At 45.8% G+C, this 21,061-nt stretch overlaps 2 protein-coding genes across 4 annotated transcripts in view; one reads left to right on the top strand and one right to left on the bottom strand.

The window, feature by feature from the left end:
* Nucleotides 1-83: 83 nt before the first annotated feature.
* Nucleotides 84-21,061, top strand: part of LOC6602933 (DNA polymerase epsilon subunit 2) — an 85,935-nt gene continuing 64,957 nt past the window's right edge. Inside the window, exons 1-3 of one of the 3 annotated variants that reach the window (XM_026992994.1) lie at nt 84-789; nt 842-1,715; nt 17,162-17,227. In XM_026992994.1, coding sequence (XP_026848795.1) covers nt 84-789; nt 842-1,713 — 1,578 coding nt within the window. In that variant the 3' untranslated portion in view covers nt 1,714-1,715; nt 17,162-17,227. Of the gene's footprint in view, nt 790-841; nt 1,760-17,161; nt 17,228-21,061 lie in introns of those variants that run through there. The other 2 variants (XM_026992995.1, XM_002027948.2) reach the window with 2 other exon arrangements.
* On the bottom strand, nt 17,456-19,079 carry LOC6602935 (PR domain zinc finger protein 8). The gene is made up of 2 exons (XM_002027950.2): nt 18,941-19,079; nt 17,456-18,874 (listed from the first exon to the last, which is right to left on the bottom strand). The coding sequence occupies exons 1-2, from the start codon at nt 19,062-19,064 to the stop codon at nt 17,562-17,564; spliced, it is 1,437 nt and encodes a 478-aa protein (XP_002027986.2). The 5' UTR covers nt 19,065-19,079; the 3' UTR covers nt 17,456-17,561.

Genomic DNA, 21,061 nt, shown 5'->3' with positions numbered 1-21,061 from the left:
AAATGCTAGATCTAGCCTAAAACACGCTAAAGTAGCAGCACTGCTGTACCATCACTAAATTGCGCGCAATTTCCATCATCGAAATGGACGCGGAATTAATTCCTCTTCGAAAAAGAATTACAAATAACTTCAAGCTATGTGGTTTTCTGATTCGGTCGGAGAATAGCACTTATCTGGCAGAGCAACTTCTGCCCTTCGATGCGGATGAGCGGGACAAATGGCTGACTGTCATCACAGAGAACCTGCAGGGACAGAAGTTAGCGACGCCGCATGTGGAACGGCCGGCTCTGGAAAAGGCCATCAATGAGTTGAACCGTGTAGGACTGGACGAGGGCGAGACGGTATTTGCTCTGATTGATGCTTTCACAGTGCCCCGGTACCGCTACAACACGCGCATCAAGAAATTCGAGCCGGATCTGACGCCGCGGCAGTTGTTGAGCGCTCCCCGTATGAAGTCCGACTATATGCAGCAGCGCTATGCCATGCTGCTGCAAAAGACACTGCGTCACGATTTGTTTGCTCCGGCGGTCATCCAGGACGGCGTTGGCGCGACTGCCCAGGCCAAAAAGTTCAAACTGCAGTTCGCAGAAAATTTGCTGGCCACCTCCACAGTAAGGGAGGCTGTGGTATTGGGACTGCTGACCCAGCTGAAGGAGGGCAAGTTCTACGTGGAAGATCCCACTGGCTCTATCCAGCTGGATTTGAGTGGAGCTCGCTTCCACGCCGGCTTCTTCTGCGAGGGCTGCTTTGTGCTGGCTGAGGGCAACTATTCCAATGGCGTCTTGAAAGGTATGCCAATATGTTGCTTTCAATCAAATGAGTAACCGCATCCTTTTTTCAGTTGATGGCCTGGGTTTTCCTCCTGCTGAGCCAGCTACTAGCAGCCGTGCCTTCTTCGGTACAGCTAACACTTGGGGCGGCGAGTCCACCAAGCTACTGAAGTACTCTCCGCGTCTGCAAGAGCTGGAACGCACCAATACAGAAACCACAATCGTATTTCTGTCTGATGTGCGTCTGGATCTTCCTGTGGTCGTAGAAAAGCTGCGACAGCTCTTTGTCGGCTACGATTCCTGTCCGCCCCAGGCCATTGTCCTCATGGGACCGTTCACTGCCAGCACCCGCAACCATCACGAGCTGCGTCAGCATTTGGATGCATTGGGCGGTCTGGCAGCCGGTTGTGAGCAACTGAAAAAGCAAACAGATTTGATTCTCGTTCCCTCCACCGAGGATCCGTCGGCCCCAAACATTCTGCCGCGAGCTCCGATACCAGAATGCCTGGCAGCAGGCCTGCTCAAGGCCTGGCCACGCACGCAGTTGGCAACAAATCCCTGCCGGCTTCAGTATTGTACGCAACAGATCGTAGTCTGCCGGCTGGATCTTATGGCAAAGTTCTGCCGCAATACGCTGCACTTTCCCGAAGACACCTCCCAAATTGAGCAGCACTTTTCCAGAACAATTGTGTGCCAGGGACACCTGGTGCCCATACATCCCATTGCCATGCCCGTGCATTGGGATTATGATCCGGCCCTGTGGCTCTATCCGCTGCCTGATCTGATAGTCATGGGTGATTCTTGTCAGAGCTTTAGTAGCACCCAGCATGGTTGCACTGTGCTCAATACCGGCTCCTTCGTCAAGTCCAAGTTTGCCTTCAAAGTGTATATACCCGCAACGCGAACGATTGAGGACTCTGAGATACCGGACGATGTAGAGTAGACGTAAGTTTAGTTTCTGTTAAATATATACAAATACCTGTACTACTCTTAAAACCTCATTTTTGGTGGTGGTGCCCATTTTTGGACCAATTACTTCTATAGCATATATTATAATCCTCACATGTTGCTTGGCCAGCCTGCTCCTCTCGTATTTTGCTACCACCCATGCGTGTTCCCTTGTTGATAAGCGGCAAAGCCGTCATCATCATCACCATCGTCGTCGTCGTCAGTCAGTCATCATATGCGCACAGCATGTGTTCCACAATCGTCTCCTGGCCTGGCTGACGCGCCTCGCAATCTGCTTTTTACTACTCGGCCTCGTCGAGCAGGGCTCGGGGTTGGGTTGTCTATTATTTTTCATGACTTAAAGCCGATTTGGAAAAATATTGTTACTCTGTTGCGGAGGTTTTCTGGTGCGAACCACTTAGGGTCGTAGAAATTCAATTTCCCAGACATTCACATCCTTCTCTACGGCTGCTACTGGTCCTCGTCCTCGGCAGCTGAAACGGCAATTTTGATAATGCGTTTGACCTGAGGACATCGATTGGCCCCCTCATTTGGTGTCACATGACCAGTTCCCGAATCGTTTTTTAAGACATCATTAGCTGGCGCTGCTGTCACAGATGGGGAGGCGTGCGCCTGTGAGGGTTTTTTTTCCCTGGTCCCATCCTATTGATGTATGATTTATGACGATAACTTTGATAGTTGTATGCTGGACGGCAGGTTCTTGGGATCAATTTCCAAAAATGTGTCCGCCATGAGTGTCAATCTAATTTAATGGGCGTGGTCTGTTAGGAGTGCTAAAAATACATACGTATAAGAATATATTGTATATTGTGCCGACAAAGAATCACACTCCAGCCTTAACCATTTATTTTTCTGTCTTTGTTTTCGATCCACCCCTCCATCGAACCGACTTCCAAAAATGTTTTTTTGCCCTGTGACAACAATCTTGCTTCTGCTTCATTTAACTCGTACACTTCGCAACTTTTGAAATTTAAATATTGTTTTGCGGTCTCTGTCTGCAGTTTGGCCCGTGGCCTGTGGAGTGGAGCAATAACATAAAAGCCATTTTATCTGTTCTGGTCATCATTTTTTATGGCAGGACACCATTGACATTGACACCATTTAATTTGAAGCTCAAGTCGGTCGTCCCCGTAACTCGATTAAAGCATTCGCTGATGCAGAACTCTCAAATCTGTCTCCACGGCTGGGCTGTGTGCTTCGAAGCTCATCAATCACTCCGTCTGTCAGTCAGTTAGACGCTGGTCCAGATGGGCTCTCGAGTGGGCCTAGGTCCAATCAAGGATCAAAGCAACTGGCCAACTTATCCATCCCACCTTTGGGTGTCCTTTCTTCCGCACATGCAATCACAAATCACACAGGAGGAGCATTCATGTGCATGTCCTGTGGTTATTTGACAATTGTTAACCCATCCTATATGGTGTTGTTAGCATATCCTTCGTTGATTTTTCAACGCTGCCAAGTGGCCATATGCCAGGCGTCCCCCTGGAAATACGTCCAGTAATCCCTTTGCCTTTGGTGGTGTGACTTTCTTTGAGGTATACGATTTTCACTGGGGTGGTTTTAATCGTTGCCTATTTATACCCTTTCTAGACAGATTATGATGATATTTCTTGAGGTTTTCGGGGAAAGAATATAAATATATTGCTATTTCTTCTATACTTTAAAACTATATTTTAAAACATACTGGTAAAACGAATTCAGTATTATACATCAAAAAGGTTTGATGTACCGGAAAAAATGGATGCTGTGTGGGATTTGGGACCAAGATAAATTCAACATTACATGAACGAAGAAATGGAAGAAATTATTAATCATGGTGATATGAATTTAAGTCCGAAACAAAACAGAAATGTATGCTATGAGTGTTTAAAAGCGAATCAAATGACGCAAAAGTTTTTCAAACCAAATGGTCATATTTTTTTTTTAATATAGTCAACAACAATCGGTCCTGTCGCAACTTTTTGCTGAAGAAAATTGGAAAAAAAAATTCTAAGCGGTACACAACCATTTGGAGAATTGAGGACAACCAGCCCCCAAATACGGATTGTACTTTGCTATGACAAGCCGAGCTCTCAAACGTTGATTTTCTGACCACCCAAAATATTAAATCCAGGGGGTCCACCTTTAATATTTCCAACTATAAGAAAACAATCGATTTTCGACGCCAAAAGAGGCTGATGAAACCTTGTTTTAGAGATACTTCCTTCTGAGTGCAAAAAATACTGCAAAAATAGTTTAACACGTTTCAGAATGGGCTTTCATCGTCCTAGAGAATATTTTTTAGAAGAATAAAAGCATTTTTCATTTTATTTTCTTGGTTCTTCACTATTGGGCTACGAATATAAAAGTTAGCCCTCGTATGACCTATTTCAAATTTACTATATTTATGCAGATTTCGTTTACATGCATAAGGATTAAGTCCAATCTTAAGGGTATTCTTGCTATATCATCGGAAGTACCCTCCCTCTGGATCATTTTCAGCGCATATGGTCAAAGGTTTTGCCGGGCACTTTGAAACCACAACATCAACTGGAAAATCAAAAGCTCGCTTTTGTTTAAGGGGCCCAACTCTTTTGTTGTGCAACCACTGATATTTCCAAGGGTTTATTAACTTTTTATGAACTGCACAATGAGCTGCAACCCGCATAGCTAGCTGATGGTCGTATTTCCCTATCAAAATTTGATAGGGTTATCATCCCACATTGTTGTCGTACTAAAACAGTGAATGTCAAAGGGAGTTGGGGCATTGTAAAACCGCTTCATAAACTCCACTTGGCGGTGGCAGTGTGGCAACAATGTATCAACTTAAGCCCCGGACGTGCTGCGGACGCTATCCCGGACGTGTGCCAACATTTACGCCTCAATTATCAGCCGCAGAGCAAACACTCTGGGGGTCATCTCATCACTTGCCATCATCACACCAGTATAGAGTCGATAATTTGCTGGCCATAAGCTGCTCCCACACATGCCGTCACCCGACCACCCAGTCAGCCAGCCAGCCAGTGGACAGAGGCAGAGGCAGAGTCATCCGATTGAATTCCAAGCCAAGCCAAACCAATCCAATCCTCTCCACACGAGCAGCCTCGACACGTGCCGCCCATTAATTTACGCATTGGCTTTATCTGCGATTTGCTTGCGCATTCTCAGCCAGTCCCAGTTCCAGTCTGAGTCCTGACTCCTGGTGAGGTCCTGCCACGTGCCAAAGTTGGCAAATCAAATGTTTTTATTATTTAAAGCGACAAACGCGGCGCCGTTTTATTGTCTTCCTTGAGCCGATAACAACTGAGCCGCAACACTGCGCGACAACACGCCAGGACAAATTACAGCTCCAGCCGCATCCTGACCGCCATTGTCCTCGAAATGGCTAACGAATTGCACCTTGGGGACCATCGCGGTGCGTCTTTTGTGTATCGTCTTAATGGAACCAACTGGCATGTGATAAATTTTAATTGATTTCATTTACGTCTGTGGCTTCTTTTGTTCGTGGCTCTCCAGATAAGAATACCCCGCCCGACTAAGAGCCGCTCATTAGCCCAGGATAATGCATCTAGATAAGTCCTGGATGTTTGACATAATTGAATTTTGTGTTTTTTAAGCTTTCCCTCTAATGATCCTAATGATGCTTGGACTATTACTAAATATTTAGTTATTGCCGGGGAGGAACGCGATGTAGAAGCGATACGAAGCTTTGGTTCAGACTTAAGATATGTTTAGCACCAATATTTAATCATTTGGAACATTTTCCCCATCTTAAATTGTTGAAATAATACTAAGAAAATGTTCTAATAACTATTTTTGGTTAGATCTTTGAAATTGATTGCTTTTGAAATTAAAACTCTGCATAAATCACCTGAATGGGCAGGACACTACTCCACACTCCACTTCTCCTGGTCTGTCCATTGGGCCGAAAGACAAAAGCTCCTCCAGCCTTGTCAGCACAATGGCACACACCACAGGCGACATAAGCCGATTTCGGGGATATCTCTGCCAGGCCCCAGACCCCAGTCGCCACCCACCCAAAAAATGGTTCGAAAATTATCATCAACGCACAAGTGGCTTGTACTTGTCACAGGGAAAGAGATAGAGTCGCCTGCCACATCCTACCCCCATCCCAGTGCCATCTTTAGACATGGCAAAAATATTTTCATTGTGTTTTCAGCAGATTTTCCAGAACGAGAAGGGTGGTGGGTTTGGGAAATTGGTTTCGTTTCGGCGGCAAAAGCTGCAATATGAAATGCGATTACCTGCGTTTGCCTATTTGTAGCTTGTCCTGCAAAACGGGGTCTGGGACTGGGACTGGGACTGCCTACTGGCCTGTCCGCTGGCCTCTGCACGGATCTCTGGTCTGTTCCGAATGCTAATCGACTTTTGATTGTGTGTGCGTTCAGCCGGAGCACGGGGCAGGGGGCACGGGGCAGGGGCACACAAAAAGGTTCAAATGGTCGGGCCATAAATAGGAATTTATGTGAGATTGTTTTTTTTTTGTTTTGTTGGACTGAGATTTATAGATGAGGGTGAAACCAGAGTGTTGATTGAATTTGCTTATAGGAATCGGGGGTAGGATGTGCGGCCGGGCACAGGTGACATATTCCTGTCGACCGAATGACAAGTGTTAACGCCTGTTTTTTGCTCCATACTATATTATTTTCCACTCTTGGCATATCTCTCACCGTTCCTCTGTCTATAATAATTGCTAAAAAACTTAAGCTGCGTAAAATCCAAAGTTTCAATTTAACGCTCTCATGATTTCTTGTTGGGATTTATGGACAGGACAGCTTCCTGGACAAGTGCAGCCGTGCCCCCGGACAGGCTGCAGTCCTATCTTATCTAGAGTTTTGATTGGAAAAGCATCCGCCATCCGCTCGCACCGCTCCCATTTGACACTAAGCAGATGCGGCATGTGTCGTGCGGCATGTACGCCATGTACGGCTGCGATTCTGCCAGGATGTGTGCTCTTTCGAAATTCGACTTCGACCTCGACTCTCGACTCTCGAAAACATTGGGCATGCGCCGTCCTGTCCAGGAGGCGTATCCACGCCGAGCGCCAATGGCAAACGCCAAAATGGAGTCGCCACAATGTAGTTGAAGCGAGACAGGAAATTGATTGGGGGCAACAGTATCGAGAGCGTGGAGAGCATGGAGCATGGGTGGTCTGCACATGATTGCACATATGTGCCGCCTGCGATTGCTGGCCAAGATTGTGTGCCACAAAAGAGACAGACAGACAGAGAGACAGAGAGAGAGAGAGCGAAAGAACGCCAAAGAGAGGGAAAGAGAACGAGAACGGACGCAGAGAGGGAGAGATGGCTGCCAAAAAAATGGCGACGTCCCGACGCTATCGCTTGCAGGCAACATACGTGTGTACTCGCAACAACATGTGTGATGTGTGCCCCGCCGTATGGACGCCCCTTTCTCCTACCTGCCTCTCCCTCTCCACTGGAGCCGGAGCTGGCCTGGAGGCTCACCCATATGTAAGTTTCTACATACAATGCGGCGTAAATAAGCAGACTGCCGCTGACTGCCGCACACAAAGAGCTGGAGTTCTCCTTGGTCCCCTATCGGGCTGTAAGTATTTGCTGGTTTATTATAATAGATCTGGGTGGGGGAACCGGCCGCTTGGCGTTGGGGCATGGCGGAAGTAACGCTTAAGCTGAACGATTGTTGCTCAATCCCGGCAATGGCTCATCATCCTGATGGGCCTTCGCCTGCCCATCAATAGTTGCCTGCGGGCGACACTTTCCTCCGAACCACTTTCCTCTGCCTTTTAGCCCGACTTGGACTTTGATTTTGACTCTTAGCATGATTTATGTTTGGTTGTCCAGATGATTGATGGATTTCCTCCTCAAGTTGACTCTCATTTGTTTGGCCATAAGTGAGGTCCACGCCTGGCAGTTGTTTGGCTGCCAGATTACAAATTTTCTACATTGTTTGTGGGTTGGAAAACTGTTCTATGTTGGAAAATGTAATAAATGGAAATTATGCTAACATTTTGAAAGTAAATTCTTCTCTCTCTCTCTCTGGAAATATCCCTCTTCTCTCTGCCGAAAGATCCGATGTTTAAAGCCCAACTAGAACTAGAAGAATCAAAATCTACCTTCAAGAGCTTCCTACGCCAACAAAATCCTGTTCCTGTTTCATTACCAGTTTCATTAGCACCTTTTATAGTGTCCAAATTTCTTATACTTAGGTTTAAACCTTTATAAAACTTCTGTATATTTTATATTCAATCAAAATTGTACAAGCTCTGTCGAATTTTATGGTTTAAATTGAGCATATTTGTGTGCCAGAGTACCATCTTTGATTTTGCTCAATATTTATTTAACCACAAAAAACTTGTTCAAGCTCGCAAGACTTTTCTTCAACGAAAAACCTTCTCTTCCGACTTCTTCTTGCACTCTTTCTCTGGCACGTTTCGGTAATTATTCAACCTGATTACCAGACCAGGACTCATAAAACTTTATGTTCAAGTTTTATCTGTTTTTTGGCGGGGTTTCTTCCGCTAAGATTTAAACACATTTTGCGTGACTTCTCCGTGGAATTAGTGGCGTTTATCAATTAGGGAATACGAGGTGTACGTGTACGTACACTGGCACCCAGAAGTCCTCGCCCACTGGAGCATAAATGATTTCAACAATATTTCACTTAAAAGATTCAAATCGCGCGCGAAAGAGAGGAGAGTGAGGCGGCAAAGAGCGAGACAACAATGAGTGTAAAGCATAACAAGGGAAAGGGAAAATATAAATACGCATACGACAAGTGAGGGGAGAGGGAGCTGGAGATGGAGATGGAGACCGTGATAGGGTGGGGGAGGGGGAGGGGGAACGCACGCGACAGAAGGAAACGGATACGCTCGAAGGGGTTGCAAACAGATTCAAAATTTCCAACCACATATGACAATGCTCCACAGAGGCGCCCCACCATACTGGCCCCGGCTACCCGCATGGAGGGGCTCCCTCCGCGTGGAGGGAAGTGGCCAACAAAAAATTCAAATTTACTTGAAAAGAGGGAACCCAACTAACAGTCGGGATTTTTTCCGCTCCTAGCGGAAGGAAGTCCCGCAAACCGCGAACGAGGGCAGCGGAGGGGAGAGTTAGAGAGCACGAAGGGGGGGGGGATATTGTCGTCCTTATGCCAAGGGTCGTCAAGCGCGAACATTTGCATAATCAAATAATAAAAATTTGCATAATTTTATTTTTTACGATACGCATTCCACACTCTTTCTCTCTCTCTCTGTCTCTCTTTCTCTGTCGAAGCGAAAGAAGCAGAAAACTTTTCAGTTTCAATTTGTGTTTTGTCTGTGCCGCGACATTATACATTATAGCCAACGTTATCTGGCCCGACCTTCTCTCCCTTTCTCTCTCCCTCTCCCTCTCTCTATCTCTATGTCTTTCTGCAATTCCAGTTCCATAAACACAAAATGGTGTCAATATTTATTGGCGAACCTGTTTCTTATCGCCGCCCGCTTCAAAACATTCAAATTTGCAACTTTTAACTATTAAAAAAGAAACTTTTTCTTTTTCGCTTCTCCTTTTGGCTGTATCTGAAAATGTTTTCATCGTAAATTCTCCTTGGGAGCACATTAATAGTTGGCCAATTGAGGGAGGTCTTCAGATATGGCAAGAGAGTGCAGCTGATGAATGAATCAGTTTGCCATCTTTAATTTGTTTTGAAAAGTTTTGAGATTCATTGAAATCGATTAAAATAATGCGAACATTTTTAAAGATATCTTCTACAAAGAATTTCTCTTGATGGATTACTAAAAAAAAACCCAGCTATCAATGAAAGAAAAAAGAAAAGCTATGTTGCATCTCTATTCCTCTTTTGGGTGGGGAATTTTCTTACTCTATGTCTTTTGAGCGTGATTTAAATCTTGTGAGTGATCCTTAAGGTCCTTTTCATAGTTCCCAAAGCGAAGTTGTGGTACAACGCGCGGCCTGTACATTTATTTATGTATCAATGGATAGAGGGGGAGCCTCTCCACACTAAACCCCAAACCAAACCAAAGATGATATCCCCACATGGTTTATGATGTTGTTTTTTTGTGCTAGTCAACAGTTTTTTACCGCACACCTTTTTTAGAGCAAAGTCGCTGGTAAAATATTTAGCATGTCAAATGACATATTTGTGGGGTTCCAGCGGTTTTTTTTTGTGTTTTTTTTTTGGTAGAGACTGTGCCAAGGATGTAACTGTCTTATGAGGTTTCTCCTCCTGCTTACTCTCCTGGTCTCTCTACCACCTGGCATATGTGTGGCTGTCGCTGTATTGCTGCCATTTTTGCCGTTTTGTGCTTCATTTATCACTTGGCGGCAGGGATTTCCATATACTCAGCATATTCGCCATGATATATGGCCTGCTGCCTGCTGCCTGGTGCCTGCTGCCTGGTGGAGTGCTTAACCCGGCCAGAGTTCAGACGTGAACGTTTATCCCTGGGGTAGTGTGTCACTTGTTCGATGACAAGCCACCACCCAGGCCCCAGTTCCAGTTCCAGTTCCAGTACCATCTCCAGCTCCAGCTCCTGTCCCCTGCTATCCTCACACATGGTGTAATTTAGATAAGTGGCCATTCTTCATATTAATGCTCATAATTTCATAATGTGTACACCCATATGCAGACCCTTCCCACGAACCATTCTGCGACGACTGCCCCATGGAATGGAATATTCCAAATTAAAATCGTACATTAGGAGAAAGCAGCCACGGGGGGGCGGGGACGAGAGAACAACATGGTCAGCGTCGTGCGTTTGGGCATGCCATTTATTTTATTTGGCGAGAATTTTTGTTTTTGCCCGTCCAGCGGCACCTTTCACGGAATATGAATGGAGCTCCACACATCCACGCATCCACACATGAATATGGAACATTCGCGATTCGTGTTTTTTCCACGTTGTTTCGCTCTGATTTACGAGCCATAAAAGTTAACTTAATTAAATGGTTTTTGGCTTTCGCTGAATATTTATGGAGCTAGGTTTTTCAAATGGAAAAGAATCTATTGAATGAATGGAAACTTAGATGCAGACTAGGGAAAGATCATACAATAAAGTTATTGGGAATCTAAAAAAAAAGAGAGTGAAGGAACAGATATTCATAGAGGGTGGAAATCACTACCTAATTCGAATTTTCAATGAAATTTAAGACTGTCTGATGGTACAGACAACAAGGAATAGTTTGTAAACGATCAGATCTTTATAATATATGGAAATAACGCAGATCATTCTTTATTACTAACCCAAGGGTTCCATATCCACCCTGGAGTCCCTGACAAGCAACGTATACAATTCTTTACTGAAACAGACAAGTGCATTTCAAACTTATTGCTTACTTCCACTCACTTGATCCTGGCGGCGTTTCAAATGTACTTCATGCTTCAATAAACACCAAGAAAAAGAAGGCGCAAACCCCGAGATTGAGAGGGCGAGAGGCTGAGCGGGTGAGAGGGCGAGAGGGCGAGAGACCATCACTTAAAGTCAGCTTAAACGGGAGACCGCAGCAACATTTCCACATAAATCAATTAGCACCCACAACACGCCACTTCTGGGATCTCCTGCTGTTGCCTTGCGGCTTTCGGAAAATTAACTACCTGCTAAGTTAATTGAGCAAACAACGCGGCAGCAGGACGCGGAGCCGCCATAAAAGTTGTGCATCGGTCCAACTAAAAAGTCAGACCCGTCGCTGGCTTACAACTACGATATTAATTATGCTACCCAAAGTTATGACAGCAGAAAACAGCCGCAGAGTTTTGGGCCCGAGAACTGCGAAACTAAAAACTGCCAACTGCCAGCGAGCGAGCGAGCGAACGAGCGAGCGACTGCTGGAAAAGGGAAGCGCATATCATAAATTACGGCCAGGACGTGGCCATGGATGTGCAAGGATGTTGCTCTGCTTCTGCTTCTGCTTCTGGTTTTGGTTCTGTTCCTGGTCCCTGTAGATGTGTCTGTCGCTCTGCGTGGCTTTGGTAAGCCGCCGCCTGTCTTCTGGGCATGGCAAACAGCTTCCATGCATCCAAAAATATTCGGAAAAATTCAATGGAGCTGCCTGGCCTGCTTCTCCTCCGCATCCTCCATCTCTGGCTCTAGTGTACGGCACAAAGGTATCCTGGCACGGTACAAAATGGCTACCGCATCGCACAAAAAGTGTCATGGCGCATGAAAAACTTCCTGGACTGGTGGCCGGGCCTCCCAGCCTCCTCCTCGTCCTCGTCCTCATCCTGGACTTGGATCTGACAGAGAGCCAACGGCAAACGCAACCGCAAAACAATGGCAGGCCGTGCCAGGAGTGGAGCTCCTCCGCAGTTTTCGGCAAATGAAAGTCGCATTGTCAGGCTCAATGTTTCCGGTCGGCTCATGGATGTCCTCGGCTCCAGTTCCAGCTTCAGTCTCTGCTTCGGCCTCATTCTCATCCTCAACCTCAGCTGGTGTCTCCTCCTTCTACAATGACTGTGGCCTGAAACAAAGCGCATCCGTTTGGCGAAAATTGAAATGACAAAGTTCAAAGTTTAAGCGGCTTGGCTGTCAGTTTTTCTGGGGCTCTTATAGTGATTCTCTCTCTCACTTTCAGGGAGTCTGTGGCCAGGGACTTAATACCGTCTCCCCCACACAGCTCAAAGCTAATCGTACAACCCAACGAGGCGTCGATTGCAGTGGCAGTTGAAATTAAAAACGCCTGGGAGCAAGTGGAAATTAAATTGCCTGCAGTTAAAAAACACTTTGGCCGGGCACCCGCAAACAACCAACAATGTCATAAAAGTCAGCTCCTGACACGCCTCCCAATGGCTGCTCCCCACCGAAATATTTGCATACTTTTAAGCGCAGATGAGCAGAAATCACTCATACGCACGGGGGATCCTTTACGGGGTTGAGCGTGGAGATGAGGGTGGAGATGGAAGCTGGGAGGCGGAGCCAAGGCCCTGGGCCCGGGCTTACTCCAGCTGTCTGATTTTTTATACCCTCTAAAAGGGTAACTGGATTTGGCATGGACTATTAGCGATTCCGAAGTTGGAAGTGGTTCGATCTTTAGATGTACATATATTCTTGATCAGTATCTATAGAGTGTTCTATTTCTACAACATACAATTATCATATTTCATAAGCCATACTATCATCGTAATCATAGTTTCTGTAGGTCTCTTGCGAAGAATGCCTTGTTCCGTGGGATAAACCCTTATAACTTTACTCATTCTAGTTCCAACCTCCTTAGAAAGAATAGATATGCAAGGGTATTTAATGCTTCGACTTCCATGGCTCTCATTTCCTGCCGTCTTGTTGTTGCCTGTGCTATTATAACGGTATTTGCATTGTGTTTTAAACGTATTTGAACACGATGTCGAGCTGGTTATCCATCCGGGTATTCGCTCTCTCTCTCTTTGCATTGGATGCTGATGAGGTTTGAGGGGAGGCCCACCGCTTACCAAATGAGCAGGCAATTTATTTACGGTCAAATTGCGAGGTTAGGCAAAAGGAGGAAAGGCAAACAAAGCGGCGCAGGTCGCTGCGCGGTGGGAGCCCTGCTTCTGCTCCGGCTCCATTCGGTGGGCGTAGAAATGTGATAAATATGAAATGTGATTATGGCTGCTATTATGTAGCACCCACCATGATGATGAGGCTTATTATGTGGAGTTGCCTTCGCCAGAGTTGCGGTTGCCCTGGGCGTCGTTTTGAGTGAGTGGCTGTCTGTCTGTCGGTCTTTCGGTCTGTCTGCCGCCTGCCTCTCCTTTCCGAGGTCGTGCCTCAGTCCTAGTACTTTTCCGAGCAGCCTCTTGTAAATGAGGAAATGTGATTTTGACGATGTGTTTGCTTTACGGCAAACTGAGTTTCATGTGAGCGCCGGGGTCTCCGCTGGGGCCTGTGGGTGTACGGCGGAAGTTGTAATTGTTTTAAAAGGAAGTTGGAATTGCTCATTGGGGAAATGCATAAAATAAATCAACGGCAGCTGAGTAAAGTGGAAATATGGAAGTGAGATATACTTTGAAGCGCAAGACATCATTGAAATAATAGTTTTTGGACTTCGCCTGTGCTCAATAAACCGGTTTAAATATTGCTTTTCCACTTAAATACTTCACGTTGACTCTAACCTGATGTTTCCGTCTATGCAACATTATTTCGTCGATTATTTGACTGGTTTTTTGGGTCAGGTGAACCCGATTTGCAATATTATGTGTAGGCTGGGGTAGCGATACATCGATTACGATGGTCAAAAGCCATCAAAACTATCATAAAGCCATAAACTATAATGCTGGTCGAGGCATTTGCTTCTCCTTAAATCTTAAACTTTCTCATTTCCACGAATCCAGTCTTTAGTATGGATGGACTTACGTCCATTTAGCTTCCCCTTTGAACAATTTAAGTGGTCCTTTCTGGTTCACTCCACGTTCAATAAAGTACGGAATATTAACTATCGTTTGTAAAAGCAGTTCAAAAGGTCCGTGTTCAATTGCCGGAACTAAATTTGGTTTATTAACAACTACTTTTCCACATGTAAGTTAGACTTTAACTTGCAAATCTTAAACTTTAAGATTTGTTAACTCTAAACATAATTCATCCCAATTTCTTTCATCCTTATTCCTCAACGGTACTTATGCTAGTAACGACTGCGATATTGATCAATTCGCTTAATTTTTTTAACTTTGCTACTCTGTTCCTTCTTACAACCTTCCCTCCATTCCTTTTTCATCTACTGATTCCTGTACCATGCACTCATATCCTACAAGGGAATTGCCTAAAACTTTACTTCGTGGAATTCTTTTCAAAAGAGTGGAGTTCAAGGAAGATCTTGGGGATCTCTTGCTCGATTAAAAGCTATGCTTTCTGATCCCCTCCATACTTTTTTTAATAAACTTTTGCATTCGAATTTACTCCAACAAGAACTCCTTGGGAAGAACTTCCCAATAAATAAGTTCATACAATATTCAAAATCTCTTAAATCTGACTTAAGGACTCCCCCAAGCAGTTTTCTTGTCACCTCTAGACCTTCCCACCTCTGTGGCTCCCCCCGCAATTTCCACAGATTATATTCCCCAGATATGGTTCTCTGCCGCCTGGGAAACAAGGAAACAAAAAAAATGTCTTTATCAAGTGGCAAGCAGCGAACACAAAGCCATAAAATGCTAATCCCATCATGGGAACAATGAGCAGAGCGGATCGGAGCAGAACGTTTGCCGTTTAGCGATGCCATCAATTGATACATCAGTTGATAAGGCAGGAAGACGTCCTGAGAGAATCGTCTGGCTGTGTGGCTGCGTGGCTGTGTGGCTCTGTGGCACGGGGCTAACAGGATTTGGCCACGCTAAATCAACGCGATTCGCTGTGGCTCATTTGAGTGCAGCGGCGGGGCACAGACAGAGCCAGAGACGCTGCCGCCGCCACCGCCACCACCCAAGGAATTCGTTGCGCTTTGTAGGAATTTGCCATGCTACACATATTCGTGGCTCATGGGAACTGTGGCAAGAACCCAACAAGGGTTGTCTCCCCCCTGCCTCTGCCGCATGAGTGTGGAAATATTGAAATTCGAAATTCATTTTTGCCAAAAACTGCACGAGCACTTGATGATGGGTTACCAGAGGCAGCATCCAGCGCTTCCTTACCACCATCGCTACACTGCTCGTCGGAAATGCACGAAGTCCCCACTGTACGGCGCCTGGCAAGGACAACCCCGGATTCTGTTTTACAAGGCCTCCATCTTGTTCCCATTTCAGTTCCCAGAACAATCTCGTCTCCGTCAGCTCATTAGCGTCGGCGTCGTAGTAGAGTCGTAGTTTTTGTGGCCGCATCTAATTGCTGCATGCGGCCGACGCATCCCAATCCCAGCGAGCCCGCGACTTCAGCTTCACTGCGCTAACAAGTCGAACATATTCTCTCCTCTACTCACATATGGCGTATGCCTTCGGCCCTGCATGTGCCCGCCGCTGACTTTAGTGGTTTTTCTAAGCCTGGGAACCTATGTTTTTTGGTCTACTCTACAGAACAATGTGGCGGGTTAGAAAGATAGTCTTAGGGTACACAGAATCAACAGTCATGTGATTTTTCAAAAGGTATACAGAACTAATCAATCAATTAACTATATTGAGTGGTGAAAGTGAAAAGGATAATCACAAATAGGAAAAGCTTTGCCTTCTAAAAATTCAGCATTATCTGATTTTTGGGCTTAAAATCTCTACAAATTCGGAGCACTAAGAGTCCGAGGAGTCCGGCATTCGAAACAACATGAATTTGAAGGGAAATGTTACGAATAACTTTAAAAAATAAACGTCTATGTCACTGCTTAACACAATGGAAGTGTGCCTTGATTTCGAAAATGTTAAGGCCAGGCCAGAGTCATACATACCCATAAGCTAACTTACAGTATTCGCTTAGATATTCGAAAAAATAGAATGTTGTGTTTCACGATATCAAAACAAGCGTTTCATAAAGTCTGGCATGCCGGCCTTTTATATAAACCGAAGATCCTCTTACCCACCCGCAGTATATAATCGTACAATCGTTTCTGAGTCAAAAACCATTTATCGTTACAAACAAAGACGAGACAGCGCTCTTGGTAGAATTCTGTATACTCTATTCACATGCTTACGCTGATGATACTACATCCTCTCATCACCCACTTGCTACAAAGCCGTTGCTGAGAAACGGTGGTCTCGGAACGGCGGAATACTGGGCCAACGAATGGAATATCACAAACGACAGTCAAGAAATAAACATCCACCAGAGCAAACCTTCAATGGAAATATAATCCTTATACCGCGCAAGATTAGTCACTGCTACATAAGAGTCCATTTCGATAAAAGCCTGACTAGTGGACCACACATCAGAGCCACTATCGATAAATATAAATATAGGCTCAAAAAGTAAGTTTCCAAAAGGCTATGATAATTCCCATGTAAACATGCGCCATTCAGGCCTGGGGATGTATAGCAAAAACTTGTCTTAACAAAATAAGAATTATGCAAGCAAAAACTTTAAAAGCGATGACAGCTGCTCCTTGGTTTGTGTGGACCTCAATGCTCGAAAGAGATCTCCACATCCCCAAAATTGGGCACCAAGGATAGGTTCAAATAATTCTTTAAATTAAGAAACTAGAGAAGTACTGCACCCTCAAATCCCTTAACATCTAGATCCCTCAAATATTAAAAACAGAAAAATTTCCTGAATAATAAGAAAATAAAATCCTTTTATTAAAAACTTAAATATAAATCTTACTATATAACTCTTAAAATCAGAACTATGTATATAAATAATACAATAATAATAATAATTAAAAATAAACAATAAACAACTGGAGGATCCAATCCAAATGGTACTCTTTTTATATTTGTCCAAAATCGAATGGAGAAAATCAATTTATGAGTATTACAAATGCAATTATTCTCCATACGAGTATTTGATAAAAGAAAGACTGGAATCGTTGGCAAAAAACTGACTGAATTTATAATTTCAGACGTGAAACCTTCAACGAATTATTCGGAAGGATGTAATTGGCATTCGATTTTTGTACTCGGAAACTGTAAGTAAATTTCATTAAGCACAAAACAATTGAATTAAGATTTGCATAACATTTAGATTTTTATTGAAACATTCAGCCACACATTGTATGCTAAGATTAGCAGATCGGCAACTTATTTCAAATATTTTACAATGATTGAACCAGAGAACGTTTCGGTTCCGCAAAGACTGATTATTCATAGACATAGAGAGAGGCTATTTAAAAAAAATTGCACTACATTTAGGGCTAAAAAAAAAAAGTAAAATTAATATCACAATAGAGAAGGGGCATTACGGGCACAAAAACGATGACGGCTGGGGGTTGAGTCTTAAAAGTATCCGAAGAAATGCTTCGATCATTTGGGTACACCTCCCATTCTCCGTCCGGGCGGTGTGCCTCCCACCACATTGATGATCTCATTGTCGCTGGACTCCTCCAGCTGCGGCTGATGGTCACTGGCCTTGTCCTGATGGGCCGTCATGTGCCTGGTGAGATGGTGCCGCTCGCGGAACGTCTCCTGGCAGACGGGGCACCTCAGCTTCTCCTCGCGCTTGCGGCGATTGGGATCGCAGGCCACCTCGCTCTTGTGGTGGGAGCGCATGTGGTAGACCAGGTCGCTGGTCATCCGGAAGCTAATGTTGCACTTGGCGCACACGTTCTGTGCGGTCAGGGTGAAGGTGGAGGCCAGTGTGGGTGGGATTAGCGTGGAGAGAATCGCAGCTGCTGCAGGATTCTGCAGGGGCTGGGACACGGCAAACGGATGCGGAGGCGGCCCGAATCCCGGATATGCGCCATGCAGAAACTCCGCTGGCGGACCCGACGGTGGCGATGAGGGTGTCCCCGGTCCTCCTCCACCGTTGGGATGGCCACCTGGTCCCGGGGGACGCGTGTAGAGCAGGTGCTGCTTCAGCCGATGCTGTGCCTGCAGCGCCTGCATGGGATTCACCGCCTGGAAGGCTCCGTTGAACTGGTACTCTGGCCGAAAGTTGTGGTACACAATCGGATTGGGTGGCAAGGGATTGGCCACATGTGGTGGACCCACACTTCCCACACTGCCACCGCTGTTGGTGCGCGGCGGTGGAGTGACCAGCGGCGGACTCATCGAATGGCAGCTCAGTTGATCCGGGCTCAATGGAGGGGCTCCCACATCCACGGGCGACTCCAGACGCGATGTGGTCGAAGGCGACGAGGATGTGGACAGCGACGACGAGGCCACTTTCGTAAAGGCGCTACGCATCGGCGGTGGTGGCGAAGCCGTGGCCGTGGCCTCCGGGGAATCCACTAGCGGTATGACCAGAGTGGGATCATCGTACACTCGCGGCGAGCGGATGCTCAGCTGGGGATAGCGTTGACGCGCCTCCAGCAGGCTGATGTACTCCATGGCCGCCGGCGATGGTGGCTGCGAGGAGGCGCCACGCGGTGACAGATCCGTGGGATAGTGGTTCATCTGCTGCTGATGCTGCTGCAGCTGCAGCTGTTGGTGGTGATGGTGGTGTTGCTGCAGTGCCTCCTGGAGACGGGCCTGTTTCTCGGCCTGCTTTTGCTTGATGCGCTCGTCGGGCATCATCAGAAATGCCACGTCAAAGGCGCGCTTCAGCGTGGTCTTTCCACCGGGTGGCGATGTGGGTGTCTCATTGTTGTTGTTGTTGTTGTTGAGATTGGGTGTCTGTTGGAGCTGGTGTTGGTGTGGGTGCTGGTGTTGGTGCTGCTGGTGCTGCTGCTGATGCTGTGCATGGTTCTGCTGCTGGTTGTGGTGTGGCGAGGATGTGGAGATCCTCAGCTCCGTGTGCTGGGGCGGCGTGGAGCGACGCGAGCCAGGATTCGCATGCGACGGCAGGCTATCCATGAGCAAATTCATCTTCACTTGGCTTTCAACTCGATTCTCGCTTCTCACTGGGTCTGGACTTTGTTCTGTTCCGTTCGATTCGAAATTCCAGCTTCGACTGCTGCCTGCTCGCAATCTGTTCCTCCTTAAGTACCCGCCACTTGCCACTTGCAACTTGCCACCACCCGAGTCAGTCCAGTTGGAATTCTCGTATTCTCATATTGTCCCATTCAGATTGGGAGAGTTCTCCGCACTCTCGCGGCACTCGGCCCATCTGTCCAGATTCTGCACGGAGTCTGTTCAGATTCTGCCTCTGCCGGAGAGCACGGACACCCTTATGTCACGGCCTCTCTTTCTCTCTCTCACTCTCACTCCCACTCTCACTCTCATCCTCCCTCTCTCTCGTGGCCATCCATCCCTTTCTGTCGCTCTCTCTACTTCTCTCTGTCTCCGGTTCCATCTGCTCTGGCAGTAGGCAAACATATTCTGTGGTTTTATTGTGTGAGGCACAAGCCGCGGCGCCTCCTGGTTGGCTGCCGTCCGCGGCAGGGCAGGCTTGTTCGAAAAAGTTTCTCATTTTACCTAAATTGTATATGGTGCATGGCACAGTGGTGCAAAGGTAGCAAACAATTGTAGTAAAGTACTTGATTCACTGAATAATTACCCATTTTTCTATCCATTTGATTTTATTTATGTGAAATATAAACAACAAAAAAGACCCACACAATGCCACCTTTAAAAATCAACTAAAAAATATTCCCAGCAATCCGGTGGCAAAAAGTTGAGTCCTTTTGAACGCAGGTGCGTCTATTCGGAATATTCGACTATTGTTGCACTTTTCTGCCTATCAGCTATCACCGAAATTCGTTTGAACCCGTGAGGCCATAAAGACATTGCTTAATATATATAAAAACGCCAATTCTTCGTCTATTCCGATATCGATAGTAAACCTGCGGAGGTGTCTACTCTCTATACGACTATCGATGTCATTATTATGTCAAATTTTTGCAGCTCTGGCCTGGCCAACCTCTCTTCCGGCTGCCACAAAGCTTTTACAAATGTTTCTGGAGCCAAACGCCGCTGGAGTCATTGATACAATAATGGGACATATTTTCAAATTCACCCTATTTTCTACGATTGCAGCCATTAGAAACGGCAGACCAACAGAGTAATCCAGCGTCTATAAGAAGTATTATTTGTGGTTGAGCTTGAAAAGTCGACACAGCCTTTATCTATTTGTCCCCAGTGCAAGCGCTGTGCTGATGATACAATACCTAATCTACATGGTTTTAAAAACAACCAATAAAATTCTATCGCATTTGTGCACACAACATGAAGACGGAGGACCACAAATGTATCCCCATTCCCATTCTGAACACAGATAAAAAAAGCAAAAAGAAGATGAGGGCAAGCCGTCGACATAACCTAAAACACAAAAAGAAGAAGAACGAGTAGCATCCTAGAAGCAGAAAAATACGCAAAAATACACCCAAGAAGAGGCAAATAAACGGAAAAGGGTTCCCATAAACATACTTACATAGAAGAACGCCAGAGGAAGGAGCACACCTTAGGAACCAAATAAAAAGCGGACTATAAAGCAATAATGTATTGCTATGAGAATGGCTATTTCGATATTTGGATCTCTACAGTTAAAATATATCACAATCATCTCCCAATTTGCACTCTCCTTTCGGCCGGCTTTCGTCCCACTGTGCCGCTGCTGTGTGCTGTGCAGAGTTCGAAAAAGGAGGCGGCGCTTCGTGTTCTCTCTCTCTGTCTCGCTTGTCCACCCCCGTGATAGCTCCGGCTCGACATGCCCTCTCACTCTGCCTGCTGCCGTCTCTGTCTGTCGTCCTCTGTGCGGCATGATAGCCGTTGTGATTTCCTTGTTGCAAGTGTTTCCGAACAGGTTGTTTTTGTCGATTTTTTAGCAGCGCCAGCGAGATTGAGATTGTGTGAATATGTGGCCATGTTTTCTGTTGTTGCACGAGTATTTGTTGCTCCCGGTTTGGATTTTGAGTATATGCTGC

Source organism: Drosophila persimilis, unplaced genomic scaffold (assembly GCF_003286085.1).
Source record: "Drosophila persimilis strain 14011-0111.01,24,50 unplaced genomic scaffold, DperRS2 tig00000798-arrow-arrow-pilon, whole genome shotgun sequence".
NCBI lineage: Eukaryota > Metazoa > Arthropoda > Insecta > Diptera > Drosophilidae > Drosophila > Drosophila persimilis.
The sequence above is the reverse complement of the archived record's forward strand: the minus strand, read 5'-3'. Positions and strand labels throughout refer to the sequence as shown.

What these genes read in the sequence shown, in the direction of transcription:
- LOC6602935 (XM_002027950.2), bottom strand. Translation starts at nt 19,064, where the DNA reads ATGAATTTGCTCATGGATAGCCTGCCGTCGCATGCGAATCCTGGCTCG. An exon ending in CCACAACCAGCAGCAGAACC is followed by an intron (nt 18,875 to 18,940) that starts ATGCACAGCATC and finishes ACCAGCTCCAAC; the next exon opens with AGACACCCAATCTCAACAAC.